The 25194-nt window shown below is 37.0% G+C and overlaps 1 protein-coding gene across 1 annotated transcript in view; it reads right to left on the bottom strand.

Moving 5' to 3' along the window:
* Positions 1-1745: 1745 nt before the first annotated feature.
* Positions 1746-25194, bottom strand: part of NUP155 (nucleoporin 155) — a 72227-nt gene continuing 48778 nt past the window's right edge. The window contains exons 22-35 of the mRNA XM_047867500.1: positions 22435-22565; positions 17490-17681; positions 16702-16840; positions 15628-15763; positions 14335-14488; positions 14029-14133; positions 12968-13122; positions 9765-9894; positions 8504-8617; positions 7658-7778; positions 6895-7005; positions 4375-4511; positions 2558-2664; positions 1746-1947 (exon numbers count right to left, since the gene is read on the bottom strand). Coding sequence (XP_047723456.1) covers positions 1809-1947; positions 2558-2664; positions 4375-4511; positions 6895-7005; positions 7658-7778; positions 8504-8617; positions 9765-9894; positions 12968-13122; positions 14029-14133; positions 14335-14488; positions 15628-15763; positions 16702-16840; positions 17490-17681; positions 22435-22565 — 1871 coding nt within the window. The 3' untranslated portion in view covers positions 1746-1808. The remainder of the gene's footprint in view (positions 1948-2557; positions 2665-4374; positions 4512-6894; positions 7006-7657; positions 7779-8503; positions 8618-9764; positions 9895-12967; positions 13123-14028; positions 14134-14334; positions 14489-15627; positions 15764-16701; positions 16841-17489; positions 17682-22434; positions 22566-25194) is intronic.

Raw genomic sequence — 25194 nt, 5'->3', positions numbered from 1 at the left:
GGGTCTCAGTCTCCCAGGGGTATGGAAAACATCTGCTGAGTAGCTGGCAGTTTTATAAACCTCAGAAGGTGTTCTGTGATGAAAGGAACAGGGTTAAGATTTCTGACTCCTAAGGACCATTTAGCCCTGTTAGCTTTCCTTTTGAAAGATATAGCTTTAATATTGTGAGTTGAGTATATTTAACATGGATATTAATGTGTTTGTGTGTAAATGGTCTAATTATATATACGTGTGTGTGTATACATTTTTTTTTCCAGGACTGGAGTCATGGCTAAATAACATTTAAGCAAGACTTTCATTTTAAGTAGACATGACAGAATTTGAAGCTTAGAAAATTAACAGTGTATAACTTAAATTTTACATATTAAAAAAACTAAAGGAACTGAAAGCTGAAAATTATGAGAGGTAGTGGTACCTATGTATGACATTTTGACAGTCTATTAAATATTATGAATTAGAAGATTACGGGAAAAAGGGAACTACATTCTAGGAGAATATGAAAAGGTCAACCCATGATCTTGGGAAAGTATAAGAAAGAAAAATATTTTCAAAATGTAACTATAAAAATTGTTAGACATGTTTTAGTGACAATAAGCAGAAGGTGATTACTCTTGATAGCATAAAAGGTGAAAGGAAAGAAGTCCATGTTCCTGCTTTTTGTTAGTCCTGGTCATTCCCACTCCATTCTCCTCCCTTGTTGCCATGACTTTGGGGAACTTAGTTAAGTTTATTCCAATTTGTTGAAGGCTAAAAACTACATTCCTAACAATTTTGCTTTATATATCATATCTTGGGTAAAACTCATTTATTATGGTTATTGACTGGGGAGGGAGGAGGGGGAATCAAACAGGGAGCAAATTCCCAGATGATGTTTATGTGGCCATTTGGTGCGTACTTTGAGAACCACTGCTTTAATGGAGTCAGTAATCAGTCTCAAGGACTGGTAGGTAGACACTAAAGGAAAACAGTATCTCTCTGTGTAGGTTTTTAGGACATAGAACATTTGTTACACATTTGCCACCTGCTCAAGAAACAGCCAGGTATGTATTAATCTTTAGGAATTGTGGCAAAATTAGTAGCTGGAAAGAAAGTAGCTGGAAAGAAATTTCCTTTCCAAAGATGAACCCAAAACCTAAATAATTTTTAAAAAGAGACAGTGTTTATTTGCCTGTATTAGGATTGTTGTAGGGGCGCCTGAGTGGCTCAGTCGGTTAAGTGTCCGACTTCAGCCCAGGTCATGATCTCGTGGTTTGTGAATTTGAGCCCTGCGTTGGGTTCTGTGCTGACAGCTCAGAGCCTGGAGCCTGGAGCCTGCTTTGGATTCTGTGTCTCCTTCTCTCTTTGCCCCTCCTCTGCTCATGTTCTGTCTTTCTCCCTCTCAAAAATAAATAAACATTAGAAGAAAAAAAAAAAAAAAAAAAAGGATTGTTGTAGAATCCAGTATTATGGGACCTGCTCAGCTAGCCTATTTAAGTTTTAGTATCCATATCCTTGGACTAACTTGAAAATGAATAGCATAAGTTCAAAATTTCTGCCTGCATTAAATTAAAAATAAGAGTTTCTAAATATTTTTTATTCTTGTGTTAAGATCATAGGTAATCTTAGTTCAGGTGTTTCTTAACCTGATTATTAAAAAACAAAATAGTAAAAAATAATTCATCTGGCAAATGTACTGTTTGTAGATAGTAGCCACTTTTAAAACCACATTTCTATTAAAGTTGTTCTTAGATTTACAGCACCTGATATCTGGACCCAGCTGAGCTTTTATTTTACAGATCAAAATGCATAGATGAAAATACATTATAATATTAATGAAGCCGTTCGAGTTTAGCCTGAAGAGATTTAAAATTTCCTGTGATGGTTTGTACTGCTACTGACGAGCTCATAGACTGAAGCTCAACCAGATAACCACAGATAGCATCCAGGGACAGATTTGTAAATCTTCTCCTGTAAAAGAAAAGATACCTGATCAACTATCAATACATTCAGAAACATTTCCTCTCCCCTTTCTCACACGGGAGTTTGCTTTTTTTCTCCCAAGAAACATTTCCTCCCATAAGACTTCTCTCCAACTTCTGCTAATTTTAGTATAGTCCCACAAAGAGCAAGGATTATAGGATTAAGTAAATGGTAAATAAATGAAAACAGACAAGAAATGCAGGAGATAGGTGAATTACCACATAACCACCATTTTCCTTTGGAAGATTATTATAATGGGAAAGAAGCAATTAAGCATGACTCCTAAAATGAAATTATTTACATTTTTTTGGTCTTTTCAAACAAATATACCTTGAAATGGCCAATAATGTCACAAAGACATAACTGAACTACACTAAGTCACTAATTCAAAACAGAAGCAGTGTAGAAGTAATTCATAACTCATATCACTTTACCTATAGAAAGGATTTAGGACAAGGTTTGAAAAATGGTAAAAACTCTAACCTTTTATACATGCTAATTGGTATCATTCAACCAGTTAATCTCCACATCTTCCTTCATTCTCTCCAACTTAGTTGCCCAGATACCTATTAGAAACATTTGAAACGGTTATAGTTACCTCTCACAATTTAAAACTTGGCTAGGATTCTCAACATATCTTGCCAATAGCACATGTATGCAATCCAAAAGGTGCAGTGGCTTCTTCATTCTGTTCCAGAATGGATCCTATAAAGAAAATACACATCATGAGTTATAAAGCAAACTATGTCAACTGATTTTTCTTTTCTTTTTTGTCAACTGATTTTTTAATCATTTATGTTTCTCTTCTTGATAGCTGTGACATCACTTTTACTTTACACCTATGCACACTTAGTCTGATACTGTAAATAAAAGACTAAACCAGTAAAGAATCTTTTTAATTAAAAAAAATGTTTTTCTCATTTTTTTATTTGAGGAGGGGTGGGGAGAGAACAGAGAGAGAGAAAGAGAAAATCTCAACCAGGCTCTATACTCAGCACAGAACCCGATGATCCTGGGATCATGACCTGAGCTGAAACACTCAACTGACTGAGCCACCCAGGCGCCCGTGCTGAAACCAAGAGGTGGACACTCAACTGACTGAGCCCATGAACCAGTGAAGAATCTTAATTCTAGTTCTAGTTTTACCAGTTATTAGCTATGTGACTTGAGCCCTTGTCAGATGTAGCAGAAAATGGGGATACTACTACTTGCTCATTTTCCATCGTAGGCTCATTGTGGGGCTTAAATGAGATATACAAGAGCCTTGTAAAGCACTGCATAAACGTTTTGATGGTGCTACCATAAAAGAATGATATATACGTCAACAAGATTTAATTTGGATCTTTTATCTTAGGATAAAAATTAGAAAATACATAGTCTGATAAGGCTCAATGTGGTAAGAAAGATTTTTATTTACATTGAGGTATAACTGACACCTATTAGTTTCAGGTGTACATTGTAACGATTCCCTATTTGTTTATACTGAGAAATGATCACCATAAATCTAGTTACCAGGCATCACCATCACAGTTAACAAAAGTTTTCTTTTCTGGTGGTGAGGAAGATGTTTGGTATATTTTAAATGAAGTTATAAGGAATAAATACACTGTTATTTTGTTTTGTTAAAGTAAATGGTAATTCTTTTTTTTTTTAAAGGTTATAATTTACTTAAAAAAAAAAAATTTTTTTTTATTTATTTTTGAGAGCCAGAGAGAGACAGAGCACAAGTGGGGAAGGGGCAGAGAGAGACGGAGACAACAGAATCCGAAGCAGGCTCCAGGCTCTGAGCCATCAGCACAGAGCCCGATGTGGGGCTCGAACTCACAAACTGTGAGATCATGACCTGAGCCAAAGTGGGACGCTTAACCGAATGAGCCACCCAGACGCCCCATTAAATGGTAATTCTTAATGTATGGGTTTAGCCTATTCCACCAAGAGTATAGCAAATATAACTATATTTACTAATATTATGAAATATTTTATTTTTATAATATAAAGCAAAACAACTCATTATCGGATTTAGGAATCTAAAGTATGATAATTTATGTTGCAAATGAAGCAAAATTCTGATCGATTTTATCATATGAGATATAAATAAAAATGCTCTCCCTCTTTTATCCAGAAAATGTTCATTTACCTTAAATAAAATTATTTCAGGGGTGACTGGTTGGGTAAGTCAGTTAAGCGTCCGATTTCAGCTCGGGTCATGATTTCCAAGTTTGTGAGTTTAAGCCCTGTGTTGGGCTCTGTGCTGACAGCTCAGAGCCTGGAGCCTGCTTCAGATTCTGTGTCTCCCTCTCTCTCTGCCCCTCCCTTGCTTGCACTCTACTTCTCCCTCTCTCTTAAAGATAAACATTAAATATAATTTTTTAAATTAAAAAAATATTATTTCATTTTATTTCATATTTTCCTTACCCGTGACTTGAACAAATGATCATATACTTCCAGTAGCCTAGGTAATGGCACTCCAATTTCATTCATTGTCTGTATTACAAAACCTACATCCCAGTTCAAAGTACAAACTTGCTGTTCTAAAAACTGCACAATAAAATCTGGAGAGGGAAAAAGATCAGAAATTAGAATTGTTAACTCCCTCCCCACCCTCAGCTTATTGAGCTATAACTGCCATATTACATTGTGTAAGTTTAAGGTATACAATGTGATGTGATACACATACATATTGTGAAATGTTTACTCCAGTAAGGTTAGTTAACATGTCTTTCACCTCACATAATTACTATTTTGTTGTTGTTATAGAATTGGTAATTCCTGATACTAAAAGTAGGCCTTATTCTCATTTTTTACACTTGTCATGTCATAAGATTGTAACAATAACACTCACATTCATATTTATGATACTTAAAATCCGAGACTGACCAATGTGAACATCCATGGGCAAGAGGAATCACTGAAAAGGCTGCCACTGAACCTGCGTCTCCTCTAGTATTTACCATACAAAAATTTTGCATAGGTAATCAAAATTCAAAAGCCCTAAACTTCTAGTTTGAAGCCCTCAGAAGTTTGTCATTGAAAGATGGACCAAAAAAAAAAAAAAAAAAAAAAAAAAGAAAGAAAGAAAGAAAAAGGACTCTTCTACCCTAAACTTTGTAGGGCTCAAAAATTAAAAATCCAAGTCAGTGGGTGCCAGGGTGTCTTTGTCAGTTGGTTGTCTCACTCTTGGTCAGGTCACGGTCTCATGATTCACAAGTTCAAACCCTGCATCGGGCTCTGTGCTGACAGTGTGGAGGCTTCTTGGGATTCTGTCTCCCTCTCTCTTTGCACCTCCCTTGCTCACTCTCTCTCAAATAAATAAACATTAAAAAGAAGTAAAATAAAAATAAAAACCTAAGTCAAAGCAGAAATACCTCAAAAGAAATTATGTATAACGTGGCCTTTTTAAAATTATTAAAATTGTTAAGTTTTAATTTTGTCTTTATTTTCCTCATTAATGAAATATCATGGCAGTTTCAATCTATACTTACAAGAAAAATGGCATGACTATAATGGTTTTATTTCTTGACATCTTCAGGGAAGAGGTCCTAAATCAGAGATGGTCTATAAACAAGTCTCTATCCTCATTTAAAAAAAAAAAACAAAAAAGGGGCATCTGGGTGGCTGAGTCAGTTAAGCATCCGACTTCAGCTTAGGTCATGATCTCAGTCTGTGAGTTCGAGTCCCGCGTCAGGCTCTGTGCTGACCACTCAGAGCCTGGAATGTGCTGCAGATTCTGTGTCTCCCTCTCTCTCTGCCCCTCCCCTGTTCATGCTCTCTCTCTGTCTCAAAAATAAATAAAAACATTAAAAAAACAAAAAACAAAACAAAACAAAACCCACAAAGAAAACAAACAAACAAACAAACAAACAAACAAAAAACAGGGGTGCCTGGGAGGCGGAGTCAGTTGGGCAGCTGACTTCAGCTCAGGTCATGATCTCACAGCTCATGAATTTGAGCCCCGTGTTGGGGTTTGTGCTGACAGCTTGGAGCCTGGAGCCTGCTTCGGAATCTGTGTCTCCCTCTCTCTCTGCCCCTCCCCTGCTCACACTCTGTCTCTCAATCTCTCTCTGTCAAAAATAAACAAACATTAAAACAAACAAACAAACAAAAAACAATTTAGGGGTGCCTGGGTGGCTCAGTCAGTTGAGCGTTTGACTCTTGATTTCAGCTCAGGTCATGATCCCAGGATTATGGGATCGAGCCAGACATTGGGCTTGGCACTGAGCATGAAGCCTACTTAAGATCTCCTCTCTCTCTCTCTCTCTCTCTCTCTCTGCCCCTCTCCCTGCTCGTGTGCACTCTCTCTCTAAAAACAAAAAACAAAAACAAAACCCAATTTAATGTTATGTTGTGAGCACTTTCCTGGTTCTCAACATTTTTCAAAAATACTAGGTGCTTAACATTCTACGTTATGGGTGTATTTATGTTAATTTACAGTTGAAGAAAACATTACACATTGGCAAATGGCTAATAATTAAGAGTCACTACATAGATAACAATTATTGTCAGTATATTTGGATAAGAAAGGGGTTCAAAATTGCATTTTTAACACAACTATCTGCTATTTTAAAGAAAAATATGTCCTCAGTATAATAGACTGCAGTTGAATTAATCACAGATTGCCCATGCAGAAAAACACCAGCCATTTTTCTTTTCTCCTTGAACTTGCATAGCGTTACCAACAATATAATCATAACAGTTTGTTAACACTATTTCCAGATAGATATATAAACCTGGAAGGTCAAAGAAAGTTTCCTATCTGTTTATCAACAAATTTCTGCTATCTTTGGAAGTCTTTCTGGAGAGGCAGAAATAAACTGCTGAGCTAAACAGCAACAAAGAAACAATTCGACTCTGAAGAACATTGCATTTCCACTGCAATGAAGAAAACCATCAAAAGAAAACAAAACACCTCTGATAGCACTTAAGGTTATTGCTTACCTAAAGGAAAGAAGCGAGGTGTGCCAGCATAAATTTTGCCAAGGAGCACAACCTTGAGACTAAGAGCATGCATTCTATCCGGGGAGCTCAACGTCACACTTTCATTCAATTCTGCAAGAAAAAGACACGCCATTAGAAACCTAAATTGTTTTTTAATGGGAAATGTTTAAATTGGCTATTTTATTCTGTTTCGAGGTACAAATGCCCTAGAAATGATTCTAATATAATGAGCAGATACTCTGTTTCTGTTAGTGTTTGAAATACTCTTGTCTTACCAGGGCGCTCGTTACAGGATTCTGGGAAAGTGTCTCAGAATCCCTTATTAAGAAGTACAACCACAGAGGCTGCTGGCTGGCTCAGTCAGTTGTGAGTCTGACTCTTGACTTCGGCTCACATCATGATCTTACAGTTCTTGAGTTTGAGTCCTGTGTCAGACTCTATGCTAGCTGTGTGGAGCCTGCTTGAGATTCTCTGTCTCCCTCTCTCTCTGCCCCACCCTAGCTTGCGTGCACCTCCCTCTCTCTCAAAATAAATCAACAAACATTAAAAAAAAAAAAGTACAACCACAAAAATGACACATCCTTTTCTCTGAGAGCCCTCTCCAGTATAAACTGAGGTCATTCTCTGGAGGACCACCCTTTGCCATGTCTACGTACCCTCCACTCACCCTCTACTCTAGATATAGGAGAGCCACTAGCAGCTTGCATTCCTCTACCAAGTCACTAAACAATGTATGCTAATATACCTGTAAGTGAGCACTTACCTTTCTCTATGATATCTTGCCAAAGTGTCTGCACCAATATAGGGTCTGAATAACCAGCACAATGAATTATTGCAAGCTTACACTCTGCAAGTTTAAACGGGTCAGCAAATTCCCCATAAAGCTGTCAGAGAAAATGTCATCATTATACATGCAACCAGAGGTCAGCAGTCAGAAATTAACAGTGATGCACTCTTTGACAATTAAAAGTAATCAAGGATTTTATTCAAAGTTCCTAATACATGATATAAAGACATGATGACATACAGCTGTCATAACCCCCGATTAAGAATGGTGAAGGCACGGTAAATACATTTAAATAGATTTCAACATCTGTGCCTTTTTCCCCCCTTGGCTGGCAGGGAGATACTGCAATGATATTTCTTTTATAATTAGTGTTGTCTAAACTAGGGTTTCCAAAATCTTGGAAATACTGACAAATCTCAGAGTGTTTCACAGTATTTGGAGAAATGTTCAAGAATAATTGAAAAAGGAATTGCTCAGAAATACAGAGTGGGAGAGGCTTGAAGATACAAGGAAACATAAATTACTTTTCCAGGACAAGAAACAAGGCCATAAAATAGATGGCAGGAATTTTAACAAAGCCCCATGTGAGGCTGATAGATTTTTGGTAGAAAATGGCCTGCAAAGAGCAAGTAAACTCTTCCTAAGAGTAAGATACTACAGCAGTGATTTGTCAGCCCAGCAACATGCTCCCAAGAATGGCTTATCTTATTTTGTGGAGATAGATTAATCTTTCCCATGAAACACAGAGTAGAACACAAAAGAAACAAGGAATCTGTAGATATTAGGTGACTGCTAGAGTAATTCAACTTGCTTTTTTATTACCTTAGTTATGTCCATTAGTTCAGAATCCAGCTGAGAAATTGCATCCTGTACAGAAGAATGATGGGAATATTGCCTTTGTAGTGTCTCTTGTATCTGAAGTTGGATCCTAGCAACCTAGTTTGGATTAAAAAAAAGCAAGTCTTACGTTCTTTATGATAAATCAACAAGTACTTGAAGGAATGATTCCTAGTATCTGACTTTAAGTTTGTTAAAGTAAAACTAACGTATACAAAACAGCATAGTGACTATAGTTAATAACACCATAGTGCATATTTGAAAGGTGTTGAATAGATCTTAAAAGCTCTTATCACAAGAAAAAAAAATGTAATTATGTATGATGATAAATGTTAACTAGACTTAATATGGTGATCATTTTGTAATATCTAAAAATACTGAATCATTACATTACACATCTGTAATATGTTAGATGTCAATTACACCTCAATAAGAAAAATGTGTAAATAAAGACCTAAGAGACCAGCAAGTCTTCATCACAACATAAAAGATTTCAAAGGAAGTATACTGTGGCAGAGAGCCTATGCTACCTCTAACATTCGTTCTTCCCATGACTGTAGCCAGACAATACCTAGATTATACTTCTCAACTCCTTTGCAGGGAGATACAGCATAAAATTAAGTTCTCTTCAAAGGAATGTGAGTGGAAGTAAAGTATGTCACTTCAGGGTTTAGGTCTTTAAGAGAGTGAATATGTGTCTTACATGTTTTTTGTTCTCTAACTCCCTTTGAGAGAAGAAAAGGTAAGACCACAGGAGACAATAAAGCTGTAAAATAGGGTCTTGAAATCAATCAAGTGGAAGAAAGCCAATGGCCAATCAGGAACACCCACTCTGTGGATATTTGTGAATGACGAATAAGCTTTTGTATTTGGACCATTATATACTTCTGGGTCTCTTAATTAGGGCAGTTCAACCTACTCTATTTCATATATCTACTCATTAGCTTCCAGAATAGATGGTAATTGTGATATAATGTCCTTGGTGTTGGAACAGTTGGAAAAAACCTTCAAAAATGCCACAGAGAAAAAATTTTAATTACAGTAATGTGCTGTGACCCAAGTGCTACAGACTTAAAATCTTTTAAAATATTTATATCTAAATATGAAAATAAACACATGTAGGCAGAAGAGACTAGAATAATGCTGACTGCTACTGACCTGTTATTGACTGGAAGGAAGAAGGAAAAATGGAATAAATGTGGCTACTGATCAATGCAGACAAAGCTTAAGTATCTTTAGCACTTACTTCCATTTTTTCTTCTAATTCATGAAGGAATTCACCATCTGCAGCTATTGATGAAATGGCAGTGGAACTTTTGGCACTAAGAATGGCTCGAGCAATGTACTCTAGTCGCTGCTGAAGTGAAATTTCTGTGCTGGGAGGAAAAACTCTTATTTTTATTTATATGAATTCTTAAGGATCCAATATACAAATATATCAATTATGACACATTATTTTTTATACACCAAATGAACATAAAAGGCCATTTAAAACTTGAAAAAATTATTATAGGATTTCTAATAAAAGAGATCTACAATTTAAGGCATCAAATAAAGAAATACTTAAGTTTATAGCCAAAAAAGTTACATCCTATTTTAAAACTTTAATTCAGTATATTAAAACTTGGATTCTTCTAAAACTGAAATTAAGGAAAACATTCTTGATTACTCCTCACACTCTTCGCTTCTCTACCTGAATATGGCCAATCTACATGTGATCATCCACAAAACAACTAGATTGACCTCTTAAAAAAACAAACATCCGATTATGTCACACGCCTTCACCCACTCCTTCAACCTCTGCTCCTTCTACTTGCTCCCTTGTTCACCATCTCCAAACCAATGGCTTTTTTTTTGTACTCTAAACATGATAAACTTGAATCGAATAGATTGCCTCTGCAGAGACCACTGCTCCATGCCTGGACCCCTTCCTCTGTTCTTAACAGCTGCCTATCCGTGTCACTTAAGAATCAATTTTTATGACAGTTTGTGAGGCCTCCTCTGACCAATCTTAACTAGAGCAGCTCCTCACTCTCGTCCTCATCCGGCAATTTCTACCATACTATCCTATTTTTATTGTATTCACAGACCCTGAACTTGCATGCACGAAATCTACCCACTGGAATGGGAGCTCCCTGGGAATAAAAATGGTGTTTATGTTTCTCACTACTCCTTGAACATACATCACTGGTGCTCTGGCTGGCTGGCTGGCAGATGTCAGAAAGCCCCAAACATGTATCCATCTCCATGGTTACCATCTTTAGTCCTTTCTAATCCCCTAACTCTATCAGATGTGGTTCTTTGACATTATAAAGTGACTTGGCATTAAAAACAAACACGCTAATTCATTTGGTTGGTGGGAACCTCTCAAAGCAACCGGTATTAAATGTAACTTTTGATATCCCCATTACTTTCAATTTGAATCAGGAAAAAACTAGCTTTTCCTTTCAGATATCTCAAACTGTCCTTATGTATAACTATGGCTTCCATATTTTCTCCCTCCCTGCTCCCCCCTGCAAAAAGCAAAAGGGAAAAAGAATTAAGTCCTTTCTCCCTTCTATCTTTCAAAGTACAGGTGTAGAGGACAGTTACTTCGCACTCACCATCTCTTAATGTTGCACATAAAGGACTATTTTAGGAGTCTGTTTAGTACATTTAGAACCCATTTCTGAAGGAGCTTCCCTTTCTTTCCCCTCTCATCTCTAAAAAATACATACTTGAATTAAACATATTAAAAGTGGTAACATTTCTAAATTACTTAAAATAGAACATTCTGTAACTACAAATTTATTTTTTGCAGACTATATATACAAAAAGTATAGTGATAAAAAGTAACATTATAGTTGGAAAGATATTTTATTGTGGAGAGAGATGGTAAGCTGAGAGCTAAATTGTGGATGGACAGGGTATCTCACATTAGGAAGAAATTCGGTTACATTGTATTATGTATAATGAAGATATGGATAACAAGTATTCTTAAAAGTCAGAGAATTTCTGAATATTTAATAACAATAAAATTATTGTTATAACAAGGAAAAAGGACAATAAATACTAATGGAAGAGCAATTAAGAACACATATATACATACTCACATTTGCTATTAGTCACATCTAGACTCTTTATTTTACTTTATTGTATGTACATATGTATGTATGTATGTATTTTTTTTTTTTTTTTTATATAAGCTCTATGCCTATGGTGGGGCTTGAATTCACAACCCTGAGATCAAGAGTCACAAGCTCTACTGACTGAGCCAAACAGGTATCCCCATAAATGACCATTCTGATTAGTTTGGTTTAATGACCGCTTTGCTTCAACAACATCCTCCTCCTAACTTAACTGATCTACAGTTTTTAGAAATAGCACTTGCATTATTTTGGCAAAGAAAATTCCAAATGAAAACACAGGGTCAAATTAATGATCTATCCAGATGGTATTAAATCGTATTTTGAGGGTTGTCTGGGTAGCTCACAGCTCAGTTGGTTGAGTGTCTGACTCTTGACTTCAGCTCAGGTCATGATCCCAGGGTTGTGGGATCGAGCCCCACAATGGGCTCTGTGCTCAGTGGGGAGCCTGCTTAAGATTCTCTCTCTCTCTCCCCCTCACTTGCTCTTTCTCTAAAAAAAAAAAAAAAATTGTTTTTTGATATGATAATCGAACTAGAGATTTCAATGCTTTCTTTAACAAGATTCTTAATAATCTTCAACATATATGCTCAAAACTTTTTCAGTAATTTAAAACAATGTGAGAGCAGAGGAAATAAGTCTAGAATTAGTAAAACACTTAAAATTGTAAAGCCTTTGAGAAGTTTTTGTCCTTTTAATTAAGAATACTAATTAACTGCTTTTAGTAGGAAAGAATCTAAAGACAAACTTTAAAGAAAAGTTTCAGGGGGTGCCTGGGTAGGTCAATTGGTTAAGCGTCTGACTCTTGATTTCAGCTTGGGTCATGATCTCGTGGTTCATGGTTCATGAGTTCGAGCCCCACATCAGGCTCTATGCAGATGGCACAGAGCCTGCTTGGGTTTCTCTGTCTCCCTCTCCCTCTGCCCCTCCCCCAACTCTCTCTCTTTCTCAAAATAAATAAGCATTAAAAAAAAAAAAGGATTTAGAAGACAGTTTGGATAGAGAAGGTATTGGGTATTTGGTACCTTCTACACACTATGAAAAACAAAAAGAGAAAACTGTAAACTTTCAGTCCAAGTAAAAGCATTAAAATTCTACATGCATATAACCTGAATGAGGTTTTGTTTCTTTCTTTTGTTTTTTTTTTTTTTTTTTTTTAAGTAGAGTCCACATCCAACATGGGGCTAAAACTCACAACCCTGAGGTTGAGTTACAAGTTCCACCAACTGAGCCAGCCAGACACTATTTATTTTCTGAAATCTGGATGTAACTAGATCTAGGTTAGTTATCAATCATTCTTCACAGTGAGAATATTATATCATACCTATGCATGTCAGCCAATTTGGACAGTACACGAGCAGCATTACTAAAGCTTCTGTTCTTTTCATAATATCTCCACAGTAAATCCATATAACGAACTTTGTTTTGATCAACTTTGGCCATTCGGACTAGATGTGGCTCCAGAAATGGAGAAGCAATCTGCAAATTATACAGTTACTCAGAAACATTTTCTAACTATTTACTTGCTCTTTATGTAGTAACTATAACATTTTAAGACTACAGGTGTGCCGTGTTTCATGAATACATTAGCAAAATTATAATCCAACAGAGGACAGTTTTTCTCATTATATATGTATGACTTTTGTTTTATCAGAGTTAAAGAGCTGCTATGATACTTAAATGAAGCTGATTAAAATAATTACAATCCAGGGGCGCCTGGGTGGCGCAGTCGGTTAAGCCTCCGACTTCAGCCAGGTCATGATCTCGCGGTCCGTGAGTTCGAGCCCCGCGTCGGGCTCTGGGCTGATGGCTCAGGGCCTGGAGCCTGTTTCCGATTCTGTGCCTCCCTCTCTCTCTGACCCTCCCCCGTTCATGCTCTGTCTCTGTCTGTCCCAAAAATAAATAAACATTGAAAAAAAAAAAAATAATTACAATCCAATTATAAATCTTAATAAACTTTGAAAACAGAGCTACAGATTCCTAGACTCTTAGCTCAAAGACATCCTTGCCATTATCAAATGTCATACATTTATTTTACAGACTGAAGAACACTGAGACTTAGGACAGTAAAAAGACATGTGTGAGGTCACATACTGAATTAACACACAGGTAACACCAAGTTTAGGTCTCCTAATTCATAATCCAGTGATTTCCACCCCACTATATAAACAACCCATATCAGCCTTAAAATAATGAGAAAATTAGAGCAATAACTTATTTTGCCCACTAGGAAAAGATTATTACGTTACCTGGCTTTACTCTAACACCTAATGGTAGGTTCAGGATAAGAAAATGAATTTCCTGTAAATATATATATGCTTAATCCATTGTGTTAGGTTACTTGAAAATACAAATTAACAATATTAGAATAAAAGTATTTTTTACCTGCAATAGCTTATCTGCAAGATCAGCTTGTATTAGCCAATTATAAAGGGCGATACTAAAGAGCTCATCTTTGGATCGTTGAGACAGTTTAAGCATTTGTTCAAACTAAAATTTAAAAAAAAGGAAAAATTACCAGTTAAAGGCTGTTGCTGAACATTATGACCATCAATCTTATAAAATCCTGAAATCGAGAATCATTAAATGCTAAGTTCTCAGAGCTACTACCTTTCCCAAGAGGAGCTGTCACCACTACTACACGGAACTAAACAATGTAATTTCAGAATAAAAATATGCTATGTCTCTTACATGATGTCCTGCTTCTTCATTACTCAGCATATTGGGGTCAGATGACAGTACTGGAGGCCCAGGTTTTTTGGGTACACTGGGAGACTGAGGAGCAGCCTTACTTTGATTTACCAGTTCTTGAAGTGTGTCTGTAATACACTTGTAACTGTTTAATCTGAAAAAGAATGGAAAAGGAGCAACTGCATTATTTAATGAGACAGCAAATGACTTATCTAATTTAAATACACAGAAGAATTTGAAGACTATTTTGGGAAACAGATGTATGTACACACATATATTTGGATAAAATAATAAAAATTGTATACTTTTTCTAGGTTTTAGGAACATCTGGTTAACCAAAAAAGACTGAAGTTATAAAAATGAATGTATCAATAAAATCACATTTTAGATAGGTTATATATTTTCTTTGTGGACACACATTTTTTTAACAGTCATTACTAATTTGTGAACATTTAAAAATCATCCCTTAAAATATGCATCTTCACCCAGAACCAGAAATTAGGCAGGGGAAGAGATGGTTCCAAATAAGTTAGCTCATTCATTCATTCATTCATTCTTTATTTATTTAAGAGCGTGAGCACACATGAGTTAGGGAGAGGGGCAGAGGGAGGCAGTGAGGGAGGGAGGTGGGAAGAGAGAGGGAGGGAAAGAGAAAGAGAGAAAGAGAAAGAGAGAGAGAGAGAGAGAGAGAAAGAGAGAGAGAGAGAGAAGAATAGGAATCTCAGGCAGGCTCCATGCTCAGCTTGGAGCTCGATCCCACAACCCTGGGATCATGACCTGAGCCAAAACCAAGAGACTCAACTAACTGAGCCACCCAGGTGCCCCAAGTTATTTCACGTAAAATTGACATTAATAAAGTGTTATAGAAACTAGAGAGGCAAGTCCTTAAGAATATTCACCAGACTAAAACTTCTAAACTACAAATTATCCTAATTCAGTTTAAAAAAACAAGACATTAAAAAAAAAAAAGTTTATTTATTTTTGAGAGTGAGAGCCCACATGCGTGCCCATGGGGGAGGGGCAGAGAGAATCTCAAGCAGGCTCCACACTGTCAGCACAGAGCCCAACTTGAGGCTTGAACCCACAAACTGTGAGATCATGACCTGAACCAAAGTTGAATGCTTAACCAACTGAGCCACCCAGGTGCCCCTAAAACAAGACATTTTTAAGTGAAAGCAAAATCCAATTTTATAAGTGTACTTAAAATATTATTTCCTAATACAGTACTATCAATCAAACTTTACACCAAGAAAAGTCTGTAAGTCAACAATCTGCTAAGGTGATGAAACTTGCCTTTCTTGGAAAGCCTGCAGGCCCACAAGGTCTTCTTCTGGTTCTCCATGTTTATAGAAATGAAGTCCAAGACCCTGAGGATCTTTTTTTTCTGCAGCAGTAAGAGAGAGCTCCACCACACCCTCATAAAAACGGACTAATGAGAAAGGAAAAGGACCAAGTTAAGGGTTATTACTAGGCTGGATGTGTTTTCCCTTAGCTGGTTTATAAAAATACTGATCAAGGCTATTATTTCTCTACTGTACACTGGACACCTGATGACAGTATCATATAAGATATGCCTGGTGAATCTACCAAAGAACAAGGTATCAATATGCCTAAAATGCAGCTATTAAATGCATCTTCTTCATTGGAAAAACATTTTCATAGTTAGAATAAAAGGGAAGGTTTCAGTTCCTGGATGGAAAAAAAAAATATCTCGGAGTTCAAAATAATATCTGTGCTAACAGTTATTACTTTTGCATGTTAGATTTGATTTAAAGTAATTTTATTTTATTTTTGAAAGATTATTTACTTATTTTGAGAGAGAGAGAATGCCCTCACATCACAGGGAAGGGACAGAGAGAGAGGGAGAGAGAGAACTCCCAGCAGGCTCCGTGCTGTCAGCATGGATTCCCAACTCGGGGCTCGGATCTCACTAAACATGAGATCATGACCTGAGCTGAAATCAAGAGTTGGACGTTTCACCAACTGAGCCACCCAGGTGCCCCTAAAATAATTTTAAAGCAAGCAGACAGGTACTATTTTAAAAATTAGTCAGAAGAATTTAAAGCATCCAAAAAATAAATGAAACCCAGGAAGCTATCTAATACAGACAGTAGTTTAACTGGACAAGGACTGAAACTCCAGTGTGGGAAAGTTACGTTTCAAGATATAAAAAGAGCACAATAGATTTTGGAGAGGCTAGTACAGTCATCAAATACTAAAACACAAGGCATGAATTTCCTGTGTGGTATCACTTGGGCAACTGAAGTTGAAGGAGGATTTGCTTTTGGGAAGAAGCTCTTCATCAGTAACTTGTTCCGTCATTTGTCCCCCGAGTCAGGAACAAGGTATGAACATTTTGTTTCTCACCTTGTCTATACTGAGCACAAACATTGGAAAGGTCCACTTGATTGCTGATTTTTTGATATTCCTTTAAGGATTCCCTTAACATTCTTTCCTTTTCAATCTTATTTTGAACTTGTCGGGAACGCTGCAGAAGTTCATTTGCCTAGAATTAGAGATGACAAGAACTTAAGATATAAAATTCAGCACACAGATGATGCTATCAACACAAGTTTTGATCTGTGTCTCAATACAAATCTCATCAAAAAATAAAAACTCTACAAACTTACTTCTTCTTAATTTTAGGCAGAAAAATTTTTGACCAAAAAATCCTAGCTATTCTTAATTCCTCTCACAAATATTTAAATCAAGATAGCTTTTGACTGGTAAATCTCTTGCCTAGTCAATACATTATTGGTCAGCAGGCAGTCCATTGTGATACTGATTTTTTAAATTATTTTCACCTGTAGGAAAGGATCAATAAAAATTGCCCAATTAACTCTAATTCATTACAGACTTAAAGTTTTAGTGATTTTTAATTTCTAAGGAGAAACATTACTTAACCATTTAAAAATATATGCACTAGAAATGCTATCAAAATTCTTTATGAAAAACTTAAATATACAAGGATTTTAAGAAATGATATATTCTGATCCCTTATGCACAAAGACTCTGAGGCCAGGAGACGTTAAGAGACCTACCCAAGGGACTTCATATGTTAAGTAAAAGACGGTTCCCGATTCCAGTTCTAGTGGGTTTTTCATACCATGAAACCTCCTGTAAGAAATACTGATACAGCTACTAAAGCATCATACCTTAGAGCAAACTGCATCATCAGTGCTATACAGAAGGGGGCAGATGTCCTGTAAGTGTAAACTAATGCCATCAACAGCAGCATTATCTCTGATGTAGCAGTTGATAAGAGAAGCAATTAATGCCCCAGTCAGTTCCTTGTCCCTGATGACCAGATCTTTAAATGTGGTGATTTTCAGTTGCTCCTGAAATTCCTACAAGTATGAGAAAAATCCTTTTTTTCTATCACAGAGGAATATCCTTTTTCCACCCAGAATAAAATTTCCTTAATAGTTAATAAATTAACCAAGACATTAATAGATTCTTTTTTTTTTTTTTTTAACATTTATTCATTCTTGAGAGACAGAGCATGAGCAGGGGTGGAGCAGAGAGAGAGAGGAAGACACAGAATCTGAAGCAGGCTCCAGGCTCCGAGCTGTCAGCAAAGAGCCCTACGCGGGGCTCTAACTCACTGACTGTGAGATCATGACCTGAGCCAAAGTCGGACGACCTGAGCCAAAGTCGGACGCTCAACAGACTGAGCCACCTAAGTGCCCCGACATTAATAGACTCTTTAATTAAAAAGAGAAGACATACTATACAGACCAACCCATTTTTGCAAATTTTCACAGAATCATACAGAGTCGAAGAACCCATGGTGTGACCAGTCCAAATATCTCAATTTACAAATGAGCAAAGTAAAACCTAAGCAGAACCAAAATTAGAGACAGGTCTCCCGATTTTAGTCATAACCAGGAAAGAATAATCACTTAGCTATATTAAAAAATCTTGGGCTTAAGTTTATTTTTCCTTAATGTTAGAATTCTATTTAAACCTTCCAACATGGGAGTTTGATCTCATTTTGAACAAATTTGCTTATTAAACCTGAGCTCTATAGTACTGTGATGATTTATGCTATAGTAAAATATTCTGTTTAATGTTTATTTCTTTTTGAGAGTGAGAGACAGTGTGAGGGGGTGGGGCAGAGAGAGAGGGAGATACAGAATCCAAAGCAGGGTGTCCGCACGGAGATACAGAATCCAAAGCAGGCTGGCCGCACAGAGCCTGACACAGGGCTCGAACTCACGGACCATGATATCATGACCTGAGCCAGAGTTGGACGCTTAACCGACTCAGCCACCCAAGCGCCCCTGTAAAATATTCTGTTGAATGCTTTACTACTATTTCTTTTTTTCTAAAATTTCTGCTCAAATCCAATCTACGTTCCAATTTTTTGAACTAATATTTAATTTGCATTCCTTGAACATAAATCCATGATGTGAGGAAGGAAGCTTTGAAGATGGATCACGAAAAAGACATCTAGCCTTAAAATGTACCGACATTATGTTTACCAACCAATAAAACTAAAAATTAATCTACCTGGCATGGAAAAAAATGGCTTTCATAGTTAAACACACTTGCTTGAGTTTTTAAAAGGCAAAAAAAGTACAAAAAACAAACAAAACCATTAACAAAACTATGCACTGGACACTACTGGAAAGAATGGGGGGAATTGCCTTTTAACTTTGAAAATTGGTACTCAAAAGTCAAGAATTAAACATTTCAGGATAACTAAATAGACTAGAGGATAAGGGAAAATTTTTTTAAAAAAGGTTTATTTATTTTGTGTATGAGAGAGAGAGAGAGAGAGAGAGAGAGCGAGCGAGAGCGAGCATGTGAGCAGGGGAGGGGCAGAGAGAGAGAGAGAGAGAAAGAGAGAGAGAGAGAGAGAGAGAGAGAGAGAATCCCAAGCAGGCTCTACTCAGGGCTTGATCTCATGAATTGTGAGCCTAAATCAAGAATCAAGAGTTTGATGTTTAGCCAACTGAGTCACCCAAGTGCCCCAAGGGATTTTTTTTGTTGTTATTTATTTTGAGAGGGAGGGAGAGCAAGCAAACGTGCAAGTGGGGCAGGGGTAGAGAGAGAGGGAGAGGGAGAATCCCAAGCAGGCTCCATGCTGCAGGGCTGGATCCCACAACTATGAGATCTTGACCTGAGCTAAAATCAAGAGCTGGATGCTTAAATGACTGAGCCACCTAGGAGCCCAGGAAAAAAAATTTTTTTTCATAGGACTACAGTGATTAAGTATGGAAGAAATCACACATTGAGAAAATGATCACTTTATAATCCTAAATGAAATAACTGATTCAGGTAATGATTCATCAAACGATTGATGAAAGTTGGATGGGGAATTTCACACTGGCAGTACCTAAATCCAGTCATCAATCTTAGTATCACTAAAAGTGGGACAACAGTATCACTAAAAGGGTACAATTAAACCTTCTGTGTCTCCTAAGAACTACAATCTGACACACTAACCATTTCATACGAAGTATTCTTTTCATCCTCAAATAAACTGACCTGAATTTAATCAAGGCTCTGTAGACTTAAGTTCCATTTTACAGAAAATACAGGAAACAGAGGGACAAGTTCACTCCAAGGAGGAAAAGATAACTTCAGAATGTTAAACATTCTTTGACCAATAACCTGATTCCTTCCTGGCAATAGCAAGGGAAAAAGAAAGGAAAATGGCTCTGGACTGACAGAGATTTAAGAGAAATAACAATCAAATTCAACAAGTGAACCAACTGTTTAGATTTTGATTTGAAAGACTCAATCTGTAAAAAGATATTTTTAAGACAGAGAACTTTCATTGTTTTACTATCTATCTATCTATCTATCTATCTATCTATCTATCTATCTATATTTTTTTTAAGTAGGTTCCATGCCCAAGTGGGGGGGGGGGGGCGCGCGCAGTGTTGAACTCATGACCCTGTGATTAAGACCTATGCTGAGATCAAGAGTCAGATGTTTACCCAACTGACCGAGCCACCTAGGTGCCCCTATTGTTAATACTGCTAAATATGATAATAAAATTGTTATTCAAAGAAACGTCCACCTTTTATTTTTATTTTTTAGAGAGAGAGAAAGAGAACATGGAAAGTGGGGGAATCCCAAGCAGGCTCCACTCTCTCAGCATGGAGCCCGACTTGGGGCATGATCCCATGAACTGTGAGATCATGACCTGAGCCGAAATGAAAAGTTGGATGTTCAACTGGCTGAGCCACCCAGGTGCCCTAAAGAAATGTCCCTTTAAAATTTTTATTTTATTAAAAAATTTATTTATTTATTATTTTTTTCAGGCAAACTGCCACATACAAATACAGTGCCTCATTTGGATGTCTGGAACCTTGGAAGCTTGACTCACCTACTTCTCCTACAAATGGACCTTGAGAGCTTGTTTGGAGATTTTAGTAGGGGAGCACAGCTATTCATATACCCTTGACCAAAGAATAGTCCTCCTCTATCAGGGAAGATCATCCTCTGAGCACACAGCTTTGAAAGGAAAGCACATGGAATGTTGAGGGAAGAATGGGACACTTGCTTAGCCAGTCAGATAGGCCAAGTCAACAGTGGTGATCAATGGGGCTGACAGATGTCACAGCCAGGTCGCTCTTGCATCCCACCATTTTTTAGAAATACATAGTAGGCATGCCTGTGTGGCTTGGTTGGTTGAGCGTCCAACTCTTGATTTCGGCTCAGGTCATGATCTCATGGTTCGTGGGATCGAGCCCTGTATCAGGCTCTGCACTGATAAGACTGCTTGGAATGTTCTCTCTCTGTCCCTCCCCTGTGCTTGCACACTCCTCAAAATAAATAACTAAGCATTAAAAAAAGGAACTACACAGTAAAGTATATAGACATGAAATGACACGATGACTAGGATCATCCTTAAAGTAATTCAGTAAAGAAAATAGAGAACAGACTAATGAGAGTTGATAAAATCTTGAAAATGCTGAATACAAGTAAAGTGTATATGGGGACTGTAATGTAGTATTTATTCTTGTGTATGTTTAGAGATGTTCACAGATGTTCACGATTAGGGGTGCCTGGCTGGCTCAGAAGGTAGAGCATGTGACTCTTGATCTCAGGGTCATGAGTTCAAGCAGGTGTGCAGCCTACTTAAAAAAAAAAAAAAAATAGAAATGTTCACAATTAAAACATAGATAGGAATACATTCCCCCCAGTGGAATGCCTAACATTTATATAAATGCAAATTACCATTATACTTAAAAAGGATTCAAATGAGGACAGCAAAAGAAATATGAACCATTCATTTCTTACAATGGTAAACACCTTTCTTTAAACAGAATGTTTAGAGGCACGTGAATGGCTCAGTCGGTTAAGGGTCTGACTTTAGCTCAGGTCAGGATCTCATGGTTCATGGGTTTGAGCTCCACATCGGGCTCTGTCCTGACAGCTCAGAGTCTGGAGCCTACTTTGAATTCTCTGTCTCTCTCTCAAAAATAAACATTAAAAAGAAAATTTTAAAAAAAAAAACGTTTAACTCATTGGACTCTTTGAAATTACATGCAAAAATTTTGTGTATGTGTCTGTATGCATTCTTTGAGGGTGGGGAGAGTTTTGATCAGATTGCCAAAAGGATCTGAAGTCCAAATAAAGGTTATAATCTATTTAAAAAGATATTTTTAGGGTGCCTGGGTGGCTCAGTTGATTAAGTTTCTGACTTCGGCTCAGGTCATGATCTCACGGTTCATGAGTTCAAGGCTCTGTGCTGACAGCTCAGGGCCTGGAGCCTGCTTCAGATTTTCTGTCTCCCCCTCTCTCTCCACCTCCCCCACGCATGCTCTGTCTCTCTCTCTCTCTCTCTCTCTCTCTCTCTCTCTCTCTCAAAAATAAACATTAAAAAAAAAATCTTTGGTAAAGATTTCATTCACATACCAAGATAAAGTTCTCACGTATTGTAAAAACTTACTGTTTTGACCAAGTGGATCCCCCAAGTTTTCATGCTTTAGTGCAATCTTGCTATAACACACTGTCATCATAACCTAAATACTTCCGAAAATAACCCCCTCTCAAACCCAAGTGTAAGACTAAAGCTCACTCAAAAGAAAACAAATAAGCATAGTATTAACAGTATGATCTTAAGGGGAAAAAAAATCCTACCTTCTGAAGTTCTCCTACAATGACAGTGAACTGATGTTCACAAAGAAGTTTCCATAAAGCCAGAGCCTGGTATGATTTTCGAACCAACTGCTGGATTGCCTGAAGTGAAACCTTTTCACTCAGCTGAGCCTCTAATTACAAAACACAACTAATGAAGTTTTAAAAAATGACATAGTTCATTTTAAAGTAAGGCAACACTTTAACATCAATAAAAACAACTACAGTTAAAGGTGAAATCCTCATTGTTCAAAACACTGCAGTTTCTAAACAATTCAAACTGATGCTTTTTCCATCCACTTGCATTTTCACAGGCTATCTATATTAAAAAACATAAATCTAGTATTACTAGATGTTCTATCATGTAAGTATACCACAGTTGGGTCCATCTTCCTCCTTAAGGATATTTATATTCCCATGCTTTGCTACTAAAACAATAGTGTAATAAACATCCTTAAGAAAGGTCTCTGGAAAGCACAGTCAGATTTTTCTAGGATTATGTTGTTTAAACCCTGGATTAAGATAAACTGGCAAAAAACAATAAAGATAAATTGGCGATCCTGAAACCAATATTGCACTGTATGTTAACCAAAATTTTAAAAATAAATAACACACACACACACACACACACACACACACACACACACACACACACACACACACAGAGTAAGACAAACTGGTGAGCCATGAAACCAGTCAGGCATGACAGCTTTTTTTCTCTTAAAAAGAAATAGGAAAAAAAAAAAAGGAAACAATAAAAAAGAAAAGAAATATTAGAGTATAAAACAGGTAGTTATTTCCTACAGTTTTGTTTCAGTTGTGTGTGTATGCTTTCAAACATCAGGGTCATAATGTAAAATTATTTCTCACTGTGGGGAAAAAAGTCTCATAAAGACTGCTTTATGATGTATCCTTAGAAGTGAAACTGCTGGCTTTGAATATATACATTTTCATCTTTTATAGGATATGATCAAAATGATCTCCAAATAGTCATTTCAGTATACACTGCTAACAATTTGAATCCTCCCTTTTGTTTAAACCCTTACCAATGTTTGGTACTGTCAGGCTTAAGGCCTTAGTGAAATACCAACAGCAATGATGAAAAAAACATATACAAAACAGTAAACAGAAAACAGATTTAGCAGGAACAAAAGTAAATGGCTGGGTCTCAATTAGCAAAGTTCTATCAGTCAGAATAAGTGGCTCAAACAATATAAAATTAAAAAAACTTTTAAGAAACTGCATGGCAGGCCAAATAACTATAATTATTCCAATTTTTTTCTGGAATAATTGATGATTAGAAGAAGTTTCCCATTCCCTTGTTCTTAGTTGTTACTATTTAGAACAGACCAAAAAAAAGTTCAATTCACATTTTTAACTCTAGAAAAATGTGTACTAATCAAGATGTGAAGAAACTGAAACACTTTGTGCACTACTAGTAGAAATGTAAAATGGTGCATGGAAAACAGTATTGTGGTGCCTCAAAAGGTAAAAACAGAATACCATATGATCTAGCTATTCCATGTCTGGATGTATAACAAAAAACTGAAAAGAATTGAAAATTTCTATTTGTACACCACGTTCATAGCAGAATTGTTCACAATGCCTCAGAGATGCAAGCAACCCAGTGTCCACCAACAACGGATGAATGGATCAACAAACTGTGGTATAGGTATTCTCTGCATTTTGAAAGTTCATGTTACATCACTTTGCTTCTATGAAAGACCTACATTAGTACCTTATATCATTAACTGAAAGAAATTCAAAGAGGATTTTCGCTTTCATGGAAAAAAAACCCCAAAACAGCATTCATTGTTGGTTTTGCAGTGAGCCATTATAGAAGCAGCATGCACCCATCCAAGCACCCTCCCCAGAAACCACACACAGCATCTCAGCGTTAAACCGCCATAGCTTTGAAATGTGTCTCTGGGCATCTGTGTTTTATCTCTAAATGTGTCCTAAGGTGGGGCGCCTGGCTGGCTCAGTCAGAAAAGCCTGATACTCTGGGGCACCAGGGTGGCTCAGTCGGTTAAGCCTCCGACTTCGGCTCAGGTCGTGATCTCGTGGTCCATGAGTTTGAGCCCCATGTAGGGCTCTGTGCTGACAGCTCAGAGCCTAGAGCCTGCTTTGGATACTGTGTCTCCCATTCTTTCTGCTCCTCCCCTACTCATGCTCTGTCTCTCTCTCTCTGTGTCAAAAATAAACATTAAAAACAGAAAAAAAGAAAAGAAAAGCCTGATACTCTTGATCTTGGGGTGGTGAGTTTGACCCCCAAGATGGGTGTGGAGATTACTAAAATAAGTAAACTTTAAAAAAATGTGTCTTAAGGAACAGAAAAGCCTAAGAAAGGTTATTTTTTGTGTCTGGGAATGCTCAAAACCTTTTCCATATCAACGAATGGTAATTGCTTCTTCACTTTATGTCATTTAGCTTATGAAAGGTTTCCCAGGACACTCCACTTTCAGGGAGCAGGGGAAACCTATATAGACATACAGTGAAATAACATTAAGTCTTAAAAAGAAAGGAAATTCTGACGCATGCTACAACACGGATGAACTCTGAAGACATTAATTATGCTAGCTGAAATAAGCCAGTTCCAAAGCTGATCACTGTATAATTCTACTTATAGGAGGTATATAAGGTACTCGAATTCAGAGAGGAAAAACAAACAAAAATGATGGCTGTTAGGGGCTGGGGCAGGGGAAATTGCTTCATGAGTACAGAGTTCTAGTATAGGAGGATGGAAAAAATTCTGGAGATGGA

The sequence above is a fragment of the Prionailurus viverrinus genome, chromosome A1 (assembly GCF_022837055.1).
Source record: "Prionailurus viverrinus isolate Anna chromosome A1, UM_Priviv_1.0, whole genome shotgun sequence".
NCBI classification, from domain to species: Eukaryota; Metazoa; Chordata; class Mammalia; order Carnivora; family Felidae; genus Prionailurus; species Prionailurus viverrinus.
The sequence above is the reverse complement of the archived record's forward strand: the minus strand, read 5'-3'. Positions and strand labels throughout refer to the sequence as shown.